At 40.1% G+C, this 12,679-nt stretch overlaps 1 protein-coding gene across 1 annotated transcript in view; it reads left to right on the forward strand.

The window, feature by feature from the left end:
• LOC309548237 (hydroperoxide isomerase ALOXE3-like) overlaps positions 1 to 12,679 on the forward strand; it is a gene marked incomplete at both ends in the record, with an annotated part of 33,034 nt that overhangs the window by 8,199 nt on the left and 12,156 nt on the right. The window contains 5 exons of the mRNA XM_082248189.1: positions 3,483 to 3,586; positions 4,684 to 4,856; positions 5,174 to 5,320; positions 11,644 to 11,847; positions 12,566 to 12,652. Of these exons, the coding sequence (XP_082104315.1) occupies positions 3,483 to 3,586; positions 4,684 to 4,856; positions 5,174 to 5,320; positions 11,644 to 11,847; positions 12,566 to 12,652 (715 nt within the window). The remainder of the gene's footprint in view (positions 1 to 3,482; positions 3,587 to 4,683; positions 4,857 to 5,173; positions 5,321 to 11,643; positions 11,848 to 12,565; positions 12,653 to 12,679) is intronic.

Raw genomic sequence — 12,679 nt, forward strand, 5'->3', positions numbered from 1 at the left:
CAGTAAAGCAGCGAGTGAGTCAGCAGTGCGCCCTGAGCCCACCCATTGTGTGACAATAGCGAATGAAAATTCGCTATTGTCACACGGATCCTCCTCCTGGCCAATCAGGAAGCGGGTCCGAGACTCGCTTCCTGATTGGCCGAAAGGCGATCGCATGCCATTGGCCGAGGAGGAGGCGAGAGGACTCGGAGACGCGGGGGGAACTGAGGAAAAGCCGCCACTGCAGGTGAGTCTCTCTGCATTGAAGCGGGCACGCTGGTCCGTCTGCATTGAAAGGGGGCACGATGATCTCTCTATAAATTGAAGGGGGGCACGCTGGTAATTCTGCATTGAAAGGGAGCACGCTGGTCATTCTGCATTGAAAGGGGGCATGCTGGTCATTCTGCATTGAAAGGGGGCATGCTGGTCATTCTGCATTGAAAGGGGGCATGCTGGTCATTCTGCATTGAAAAGGGGCACGCTGGTCATTCTGCATTGAAAAGGGGCACACTGGTCATTCTGCATTGGAAGGGGGCAGGGGTCATGCTGGTCATTCTGCATTGAAAGGGGGCACGTTGGTCTCTCTACATTGAAAGGGGGCAATGTTTGTTTTATTAACCAACAATACATGTGCTTAGGGGGTAAGGGTTTCTTTAACTAATCTAGTGGAAGAGATTTTAGTGCTAAAATCCCGCGGGTTAGGGGGCGCAAATTACTTGCCTTGCCCCGGGTGCTGACAACCCACGCTACGCCACTGTACTCCAGCAATGCTTTGTGCAAGATTTTGAGTGCATATTGGAATTTGTGCCCATTCAGCCAAAATGTTTTCAAAATGGTTGGGGGTCAGGGCTCTGTATGGGCCATCAAAGTTCCTTTTCACCAACTGGTCAAAGACAACCAGACAGTTGCAAGTGCACAGTTGTCAAAGATGAGGAAAAACTGCTTTTACCTTATTTTGTATTGGTTTCTCAAGTATTTAGAAGGCCTGATTGTATTGCACTTGACAGCCAGAATCACTGGTCCAACCTCTGAGCCCAGGCAGTCATGTGCCCACCCTTGGCTGGTGACTGGCGATAAGACGTTGGGTCACACAGGCAGGGGTGGACTGACCACACGGGCACTGCCTGAGGGCCCCGAGTCAGGGGGGGCCCCATGAGAGGCTCAGTCCGCCCCTGGATGTGCCTAGATTATCATGCAGGATAGAGGTTTATGCCCTGAGGAGGCAGTGAGCTTTGGCATCCCTGCCGGCAGTTGTTGCGGCTGTATGAGAGAACCCAATGCTGGCTGAGATCAGAGCGATCATGGAGCCATGAGGATGACAGCAATGACAGGCACTTCAGCCACCTCTCCCTCTGGGGAATTCAGCGGAGGGGTGGGGCCGGGGGAGACAGCCGATGAGAGCTGGAAGCTGCAGAGTGCACACCGAGTGAAGTAATAGCCATCTGACCTGCCTGGTGTGCAGCAGCAGGTCAGTGTGTAATGAGTTTGATGGCATGTCTAAAATCGCCAGGCTGAGTGTTCCTCCTTGCCCATCTACTGGTGCTATTTCCTAGTACACGGAGTGCACACTGATATCTGTACAGAGTGCTGCTCGGTGTGTAAATATCCGTGTTCTAAATGGGGAATAGCACTTAGTGAGTTATATTCCATACATGTTATACTGAGTGTTATTCCATATATATAACACTAACATCCATACACTTCCGCAGGGAGAATGTCCCTTACATTGGTGGTCAGTGGGAAGAATGCTTCCTACATTGGTGGCCTGTAGAAAGACTTCCCCTTACAATGGTGGTCAGTGAAAATTATATAAAGTATAAAAAATGATTTTGCATACTCTATATATTAAAAGTGTAAATCACTCTCTGTGTATAAAAAGCGTTATGTAGAACGAGCACACATGTAAACAATAATGGCGCCATTTATGTATGGTATTGTCGGGAATGTCAGAATGAAATGAAAGTAATTCTAGGTCCATAATTTTGTAACATGCTGGTCAGAGGTTTGTGTTTCATATTAAACTGTTCAGCTAAGAAGACCTTTGTTGCACCTGTTGTGTTAATTTATGAAAACCTTAAAGTGGAGTTCCATTCCCCCCCCCCTCCAAAAATAAGTCAGCAGCTACACATACTGTAGCTGCTGACTCTTTAATATTAGGGCACTTACCTGTCCTGGAATCCAGCCGTGTTTCCATCGGCTGTTTGCGTGCTGCCACCACCATTGATGGTAAGGGAACCCGGCAGTGAAGCCTTGGGGCTTCACAGCCGGGTTCCCTACTGGCAAAGTGTGCTGCGCTTTTACTGGACCAGCAGGAGGGGAAGGAGGGGAAGTAAATGCTGACATACCTCACCACAGCAAGGTCTGACTGAAGTGGGGACAGGGTATCTGCCAAAAAACAGGTACCCGCTCCCCCCCCAAAGGTGCCAAATGTGGCACCGGGGGTGGGGGGGGAAATCAGATAAGCATAAGCTTCCACTTTGAGTGAAACTCCGCTTTAATTTTAGAAATGTACCATTGTTGTACTTGTAAGTTTTTTTTTTTTTATTTTTCTTTTCTATAATAAACATAAACCTGGTGTAGAGAAATTATGTGACAAACTCATGTAGTGTGGGCAGTGCAATATGTAGGTGGGGCTTTGTGTGGGTGTGGACACAGGGAGCTCTATGATCTATTGCCCGGAGGCCCCATGAGTTGTCAGTCCATCCCTGCACACAGGTCATCGGTCATTCTGCTTTCTTCAATAGGCATGTTGTCCGCACAATGACAACTATAGCTGTTCACCCCCTGACCAAAAAGTAAACCTTAAGTGATGGGTAATGCTAGAACATTATGCGCCTCCTAGCCATATGTCTTTAAGGCCAAAAAAACTTTTTATTTTCTTTCCAGTAGGCAATATCCCCTTATGATACTTAAATATTCATACCCAGCTAAAGGGAACGTGCAAGTGTTTAAATGTAGGCTATTATCCAGTGGTAAAGGCTCTAATTGGCCAACTTCTGAAAACCAAAGGAACTGAACAGATTTGCTTGTAAGGCTGGCCATAAACTATACAATTTTCTTATTCAATTTCCTTTAGATTTACCTTTAACTATGTAGTGCAAGGGCCTGCCTGATTGCATACAAATTGAAAGTGTTTAGGTTTGACCCTATATTACATGGTTTTGGTAAATCTAAAGGAAAGTTGAACAAGAAAATTTATAGTGTATGGCCAGCCTTACAAGCACTATAGCTGGAATAAGAATGTGTTGCATTGATCTGATAGGTAACAACTGTCCTGACAAGTGCTGTGATCAACAGAAGCAATTACTGACCCATAAACTACACAAGTGAAGTAGCTCATGAGTCCATAATGGCTAAGCCTACCAAGTCATTCTAGGAAGAGGCAGAACGCTGTAACTAAGCAGGGCAGACTTGTATGTATCTGCTTTAGGAGCCAAGAAGATGGGTATTCCACACTATCTATAGAGGAGTCTAACATATGCATGAACATGTTCTGTTCTTAGTGAATTTGAAACGAAGCTGAGAGGATTTGCATGCAAGACTGATTCATGGCAGAACATGGAAGACATCAAAAAGGTATCCGGTCTACACAGATCGCAGATCTCAGGTGTGTAAAATTATTTTTCTTGATTTATAGTACTTTATTTGTAACTGTACATTGTAGTTCATAATTTAATCTTTCTAAAACAGAACCTGTAGATTGTAGTTCATGATTGAATTGGTGTTGAACTGTGCTACCGACAAGCAAGGCGTCGTATTTCTTATAAATTCCGAACACTGGGGCTGCTAAAAGTATGGTTACCTAATTAATAATCTCTCCTCGCAGAACTGCTAGATTGAGATGCCCAGGTGGCGCAGCAGCGATGCACGGTCATAAAGTGGTGCTCCAGGCAAAAAATCTGATTTGAAGGATTACCCTAAAATCAAATTTCGGTTTTTGTTTAGTCTGTTATAACATTACCTATGGTCCCCCTAGTCTTTTGTTTCGATTTCTACCTTTGACATCGCTGTGCAGCTGCAAAACAAATGGCAGTTAACAGAGTGCAAAAGCATTGACACAAGCGCTCTCGTAGTTATTTGTTATGCCTTTGAAACTACTTTAAATTGGGGGGGGGGGGGAGAAAACCTGCAACCTGGGCTGCCATTACTGTCTTGTTCTTCTAAATGCTAGTTGCTTAGCTGTCAGCTGACACGGTGGCTTCAGTGTCTTGGATAAGGTGTTCTGACATATTAGTATGATTTTAGGCCCATGACTCCCATTTAAGCAAGGCAGTTGGTATTCGCAATAGGTAATCAATGGGAGCCTGCGTAATTTTCCTAAAGTTTTGCCTGGTCAAAAGAGCAGCACATCTCAGCAATACATCTACTTTTTCATATGTCCCCTTTTTTTTTTTTTTTTTTTTTTTTAAAGGTGCAAAATTCTGCCAACACTGGGTCTGCTACACTGAAATCCCAAGCAGCATTAATCAGTCCTGGCTGCTGGGACTACACCCCCCCCCCTCATCTCTCAGAACCTAAGCCAAGGTTTTAGGTCATTAGTCATAACTTAATAAATGGCTTCATATGGAACAGTTTTGAGTGCAGCCTTGCTTGTTAATTTTGTTCTTTAACCAAACTGGTGTAATTGTATAATAATTATAAATAAGCCTTCAGAGGCTCCTATAAACTTGATGATCCACTTTGCTTTTTAATATTGTATTTCAGATCTAGTGCATGAGATGTGGAAGGAGGATTCATTCTTTGGTAGCCAGTTTTTGAATGGCAATAACCCCATTCTGATCAAGAAATGCTTCCGAATCCCAAAAAATTTCCCAGTTGATGAACACATGGTGGCTCCCTCAATTGGGGCTTCAACAAACCTAGAGAAAGAACTCGAGGTGGGCATATCTGATGCAGAGATGTAATATGAATTGTTGGTGTTCATTTTCTCCTCATTCCAGCCAAAATGTTTAATTTTGGATGGGAAGTATTCAGCCTTTTTCATGACCCTAATTGAATGGGAAGGGACAAATGGTTTGATTTTTCCATTCCATTAGTAGTAATTCTCCCCAGCACTTTAAACAGATGTGCAGGTAAATCTTCCAAAGAGAAAAGATGGCAAAAACCGGACAGGCTGTGACACTTGCTATATCTAAAATGTTCAGTTTGAGGCTGCTTAGAAGTTCTAATAGTGAATTAAATTCTCCTCCTGCAGAATGGTCACATTTTCCTGTCAGACTACAAGCTTCTTGAGAAAGTTCCTGCAAATAACTCTATCAATGGAAACCAACAATACCTTGCAGCCCCTATGTGTCTACTGTGGAAAAATCCTAAGGATCAACTTGTCCCAATTGCAATTCAGGCAAGTTCACTTTTTTAAACTTTTGAAGCTTAACAAGGTATTTCGCCCTGTATATGCAAGTCTTCAAAAAATGTTGGATCGATCATTAAGGAGCATGTGTGTTGGCATAGGTAAATCTGTAATAGTTACCTCAACCTTGTGTGACCACTGAACAGGTAGCTTAAAGTGGAGTTCCGGCCACAAAATCGACATAATTGATTTTGTGGCCATCCGCTTGCTTTTTGGTCACCTTAAAAGGAAATGGATAGTTACGATTTTTATTTTTACTTGCATTATTATCGTAGAAAAATATACTCCCCTTTCTTCCACTTCCTCCCTCTGTGGCTGCGGCCTGCGCCGTCACTTCCAGTTTGCAATGATCCCTGGGAGCTGAACGTCATTGCTCCCAGGAATGCAACGGCCCCGCTCATCACTTCCGGTGCGACGCCGCATGCCCAGAAGCTGTGGAGGAATGTGGTGCCACACCAGAAGTGACTAGCGGTGCCAGTGCAGTGCATCGTGGGACCGAAGAGGACGCAGAAGAGGATCGCGCTGGCTTCAGCTGCCCACATCCGAGATGGCAACGCTGGAGAAGAAATTTTAAAGGTGAGCATTTCTTCTTGCAGGTAAGTGTGACCCGAGACAGTACAGAGGCTATCCATTATGGAATGTACTAGCCCTGACTGTCCCAGGGGTATTTTTATTGAAATTTATTTTTCATGGCCGGAACTCCGCTTTAAATTTTAGTATACTTTGTTCCAGGTACCAGAAGCATTAGGTGTAATAGACTGCAGTGTAGTCAACGCTTGACTGGCAGTGAGAACAAAAATGGGAAGCAATGCCTATTTTGTCCTCAAACTAAGACTGCTGCTTTCCATAAACTAGCCCCTGCAATAAAGTGATTTGTAAGCTGAAGGGAGCTTTGGATTTTTTTGCAGTTTGACAGGCACAATCAGGAGTGATCACCTGCACAATGGGGCCTGTGTAGTCCTTGTCCCGATTTGCTCCGTACGGTGATGCAGAAAAGTCAAATTCCAGTGCTAATGGTGGCCATCTTTTTTCATGGCCTACCAATGTTGGCCACCACCTTCCTCCAACTGACTGCAGTAATGGTACATTTATCTATAAAACCAATATATTAATACCCGCGCTGTGATGTATGAATAGGTGAAAATAAAAAATGGATAATAAATCCTGAAGCTGCTGCTCACTAGGTAAAATACCAGAAAAATTCAAATAAGGCAGCGCTAACAGGTAAAAGACAGACAAAAAAACTATGTATCCAGTGCTAAAAATGTGTATAAAAATAAATCCGTGTGACTGTGATCAAAATATTAAAATACTAAAATACATAAAAATAAAGAGCATTCGTGATCAACAAGTACAGAAATCAATACATATTAAAGTGCAGAAATATAGATTGCCTCATGTGTCCATTGTGCAACCATATGCAAGGTGCAAATTGTATAATAAGGTGCAGTCCAAAAAAAGGGTTTCCTTCAAAGAAACTAGAGTGCTGGAAAGGTGCTCAAATCCATATAAGTGCCCAGGTGCTCTTCATGAAAAAAACCCCTATGGGGATGCACTCACCAAATTCAGGATATAAATGAGCCTTAAGCAGATATGATATCCCTTGGCCGGATGGATTAAATGCAACCTCTTAGAAATGGCTCCCTTAATGGTTCCTCTCCTCTCTCTCCCCAACAGTGTGTTTCAAAAGAAAGGGAAGAAGCCAAACATAGTGAAGCCCGTAGGTATTTATTATAATCAAATTAGAAAATGGTACTCGCAAACATATCGTAATAATAAGCATTGGTATAGCAAAACACTGCATGTCACTCCGCTTCCGTGTACACTGCCGACGTGCGTTCCACGGTGGTTACAGGAAATGACGTTGTGATGCTCCGCTGCCCGGAAGTGTGTCGACGCGTTTCGCCCGCCTTAATGGGCGTTATCAGACATCACTTCCGGTGAGGCGGCTTCTATTTATACTCCTCTGGCTTCACAAGCAGCCAATCACAGGAAGAGGGGTGGAATACAATTTGTCTAACTTCCTGTTGCCAGTTCCATACCGATCGTGTCTCCACGAAGGTTAATAGCAACAATTTCCGCAATAATTGTTCAAAAACGGATCAAATTAATAAAAATCTAATATTGCCTAATATATTTAAATCCATAAAATCTAAGTTAAATCAGGCCACCATCTCATTTCCTGTTACCAATAAAATATTTCATTATTAAAAATCTTTAAAAATTCCTTTTAATATACTTAATTAAAATAAATATATCCATAATCAATAAAAATCAAACCTCCAGTACATAATGTGCTTAATATTGCATAACAATTCATATAAGTAGATAGCTGCAGAGATAAAATTGAAGAATAATAAATAAAAAATCAAACTAAAATAAAAAAAATATAAAAATGAATAAATAAAATGTAAAAAAATAAATAAAAATAAAAATGTGCCAGAATATTATTCTACTAAATCTATTAGTTTACCAGATCTGCATTAATACTCAAGGGAAAAAGAAGGGGGAGGGTCACCAATTAGAAAAACAATTTAGATCCAACTCTATATTGAGACCCTGGGGCTGTAGGGTTCCGAGGCGATGAATCCACTGTCTCGTTTTTGAGATTGCGCCTTTTTAGATTACCTCCCCTCCAATGTGGTTCGACCCTATCTATACCACAAAATGTCAACCCTCTGGGGTCACTATTGTGAACCAATCTGAAATGATTGGATACGCTATGGTGGCGAAATCCCTTAATATTGGTCGCATGCTCCCGCAATCTGACTGAGTTCCCTCGTTGTCCTACCCACATATTGCAGCCCACATGGGCACAATAAGTATGTTACATGGGTTGATGAACATGTAATTTGTCAATGGTAAACTGTTTCCCATAGACAAATGAACTAAAATCAGAGGTTTTCCGTTTCCTATACCTTGAGGTCTTGCATATTGCACATCTCCCACAGCTAAAATAACCAACTTGATCTAAAAAGGTACATGTTTTTACAGGGGGGTTTACCACATTATGCGCTAATTTTAATCTTAAAGTGCTTGGTTTAGTATAAATGAATTTGGGCCTCGGAGGTAAAATGGTTTTTAAAATATCATCCTTTTGTTGTGCGTTTTGGTATAAAATTTGACTATTTTTAATTTATTACTAAAAGGCGGTGTCTGAACTATCAATAGAATTATGACGCAGTGCCTCCAGCCGATTACGGCAAATTTAATATCTAAGAAAAAAAACCCAATTAATTTTGTTCAGACACTCATAGTATACCACGCAATTTTCCCAAGTTCTTTTTTTTATATCAGTTAATTTCTTTTTAAAAGCATATACCAATCTTAGTGAAACAGTCTACAGTAGGGAATATATATATATATATATATATATATATATATATATGAATATTTATTCGCAAGACATATTTTCACCATAAATGATCATACTTGAGTGACACAAAGAGATAACCTTACATAAAATACCAACTTAAAACGATAAATGCAATGTGATATTTAGCTAAACGATGAAAGTAAAATAAAACAAGATTATGTTTTTCCCAGGTGTAGTATGAACCATACATTAATATTCTATATAATCAGACCACAATAGTCTGCGAATCACATGGCCGAAAGTCATTCCACTGCAGATGAAGTGAGAATAAGCCATGCAAAACGGAAGACGTAAAATCGCAAATAATGCACTTAATCTGATATTAAAAATGTTATAAAAACAAAAATCATCTCTTTAGAGAAAAATCTACATATGGTTTATACGGCTGGGATTGTACTTTCGTTACCCTTTAAATAGGAAATGTAAAACATTTAAGGAAGTACATAAACAAACAATATTGAATAATAATCAAATAACAGCAAGGCATAATTACCATATTTAAAATGGCCGCTTAGCTTAGAATAGTAGTTACCAGGTTCCTTTAAGATGGCTGCATTTCCAAGATGGTGGCCAATTAGGGAGGAGCTTTGTTTGGCGTCCCTCAAAGGTTCAGATACATGGTGGACCAAGATGGCGTCTGTATAGATGAGTCTATGCATGGTTGTGGTAGTGTGTATGTTGTAAGTGCGATGTATCTTGTGTTTTGTGTCTGTGTTGTGTTTCCTATTACATCACTGGTTTCTTTTTATTTTGTGTTGAACAAAAGGGCAGTAAAAATTATCATAAGCCAAACCCAGTGGGAGGAACATTATTCCTATTGGTTGGAACATCTTATTCATTAACTGGTGATGTCATAGGGTGACACCTCTTGGTTAACCAGTATATTAAAATTAATTAAAAATTTCTCCATTTAAGACTATTATAAAAAAAAAACATAAAATGTAATCATGCTCTCATCTATGACGTCCATTTAATCCACCAGGTATCTGAATAAAGATTAATCTTGGTAACACTATTCTAATATTTAATATATCTTATGTAATATATATATTGGATTTTACTTTTTAACCCAAGACTTCAATTAGTAGCAGTAAGAATTGTATAGATACATATACAGTTATATATATTGATACACAACAGCTTGTATATGTAACTTTTTCTATACATGGTTTGTTTCCAATTAGAGTATTATCCATTTAAGGGATTACTATGTTAACAGTACATTTATGATTTGGACTGGATGATAAAATATGGGCGAAATTTCTGACCATTTGACACTACTATATGATGGAATATAATGTACTTCTCAGTAGGAGGTTGTCATAACATCATAGTTCCATAACACCTTTTGTATATGATGGGGCAGAGATATCAATTTATGATTTTCTGAAATTCATTTTGAGATTTGCAGTTCTCATCAATCTAAGTGACAATGTTTATGTGACTCCGTGTAGATTTCAACAACTTTATCCCCCTGTTTGTGTTTAGGTAAATAAATGACAGATTCTCGTCTTTGTCCAGACAGTTTTGTTTGTCTTCTCAGGGTGGAAACAATAGTTTACTTGCATTGTGTATGGTTGAACACAGGTGTTATCCTGAAATTTAGTTTCGCCCATTGTGTGAGTCATGGCCTGAACATAAAGTTTTGCGATCTTTCTGGTTTCTCTTATTCAAAGTTTAACCAACACAATTTCCTTTCGGGAGCAGATGACACAGCTTCTTATCTCAAAGTTCAGGCAAACAAAACCATCTCAAACAATGGACGCAATGTGTGTTTCAAACTGAAAGAGTTTTGACTCAATATGTAGCAAGGTCAATGGAGGCCTCAAAGTTCACAATTCTTGACCTGTAATAATAAAGAATGTATTTCTATTTCGCACTGAAAGTTTAACACTTTAAAAGCAATGGCCAATGTTTTTTTATTATATGCTCAACTTGTTTGAATTGTCTAGTAAACCGTCATAAAAGCCAAACCATAATTGTCAGAATTATTGGAATCTTTTGTTTTATCTTTCAACAGCTCTCTCCTATCCATCTTCCTTATACATTCTTTAGTGCTGAGAAGTTCCTTGGAATTAACCTTTCTCTTCAAATCTTTTTATTAACATATTAGCTTGCTGATCATCTTCTTCCCGGTCACAATTCCGCCTCACTCTTAGCAGCTGACTCTTAGGGACGGAGCTTAGGGACTGCTGCTTTCCATAAACTAGCCCCTGCAATAAAGTGATTTGTAAGCTGAAGGGAGCTTTGGATTTTTTTTGTAGTCTGACAGGCACCATCAGGAGTGATCACCTGCACAATGGGGCCTGTGTAGTCCTTGTCCCGATTGCTCCGTACGGTGATGCAGAAAAAGCAAATTCCAGTGCTAATGGTGGCCATCTTTTTTCATGGCCTACCAATGTTAGCCACCACCTTCCTCCAACTGACTGCAGTAATGGTACATTTATTGCTCCCACTATTCTGGCCCCCAGTTAATGTGAACTAGGCCTTTGTTCAGGACCCTTGGTCTATATGGTCATTCGTGCATTGAAACGAAGGAGAGCTGACGAGTAAGTGAACAAGTGACATAAGGATTTTGGCTATAGGGTTGTGAGTGAACCATAGTTATTTACCCAATACAGGCATTAGGTAGGTGTAACCACTTTAATAGCTGATAGTCTGCAATCTTTCTCTAATTTGCCAATAAGGGCATGCCTTGTCTCCTTATGCAGACTTTTCAGAAACTTGTAAAAGCAAGTCTTCCAACGGGCTTTACTTTTTAAAGTACAAAAAAGTTTGTAACCATATATGGTAGACATGTTTTTATATACATCTGGTTAAGGAAAAGCCACTTGTATTGTTTGCTATTCATGACTGTAATGCATTTCATGAACAGAACACAATTTTATGAAGATGTTGGATCATTATAGAAGTGTGTTTTTTGTATTTTTTATTCCAGTTATCTCAGACCCCTGGAGATGATGCTCCAATCTTCCTGCCCAGTGGCTCAGAATTTGACTGGTTACTGGCCAAGATCTGGGTGCGGAATTCTGATTTCCAAGTACACCAAGTTAATGCTCACATTCTCCGCACCCATTTATTAGCAGAGGTCTTCTCCATTGCAACCATCAGGCAACTTCCAATGGCACATCCAGTGTATAAGGTGAGTGTGGAGTACTAAATTTTTCTTACAAGAGGTTTTGCATTACATGTTTTAGTGGATTGCCAGGAACTTTAAAGGTCATGCTTAATATTAACTACTGTACATGGCAATGTTCTTTTTACTTTATGACCCAGTAAATTACCCCAATAATTGCTAAATGATACCTCAAATGAGTTAAGAAGGACTAATTTTAAAAGAATGCTACATTTTTTCACTTTGTCACTCATAAATGCAGGCTGCTCTGATGTCCTACAAAGGAATGGGGAGGCAAGGCCGGTTATGAGGTCATGGGACTGGGCTTCTCTCCGCTAACCTTTCCCATCAGGAAAATATGGGCTTTATCTTGGCTTTGGAAGCCCCATTCTGTGTTTTTCATTTTGCTTCCTTTTCTTTCCCATTGCCAGCCCAGCAATACAACACGTGTTAATGCATTGCTCAGATATGAAAGGGACCTTGAGGCTTTACATAATTTAAGGTTTCACAAAGTTTCTCCATCTGCCTTAAACTACAAGATGTTTACACAAAATGGTCCATCATTGCTCTAATTCTTATAAAAGATTCTCTAGAAAGTTTTGCTCTGTCTAAACTGTAAAGAGTGAGGTTAGATCTGACTGGAGCCTCATGTGATTATTTTGATTATTTTTTTTTTTTCTCAGGTTTTACATTGCATAATATATAATATAATTTTTTATTTTTTTTTTAATTTTGTTTTCCTTAGCTGCTTATGCCACATCTTCGCTTCACACTGGAAATAAACACACTTCTCCGGAAACAGATTATTGGACCCAAAGGCTTTTTTGATCAAGTAAGGTCTTGTGGTAGTGTATTTTTG

This window comes from Pelophylax lessonae, assembly GCF_965119305.1.
Source record: "Pelophylax lessonae genome assembly, chromosome: 2".
In the NCBI taxonomy this organism is placed as follows: Eukaryota; Metazoa; Chordata; class Amphibia; order Anura; family Ranidae; genus Pelophylax; species Pelophylax lessonae.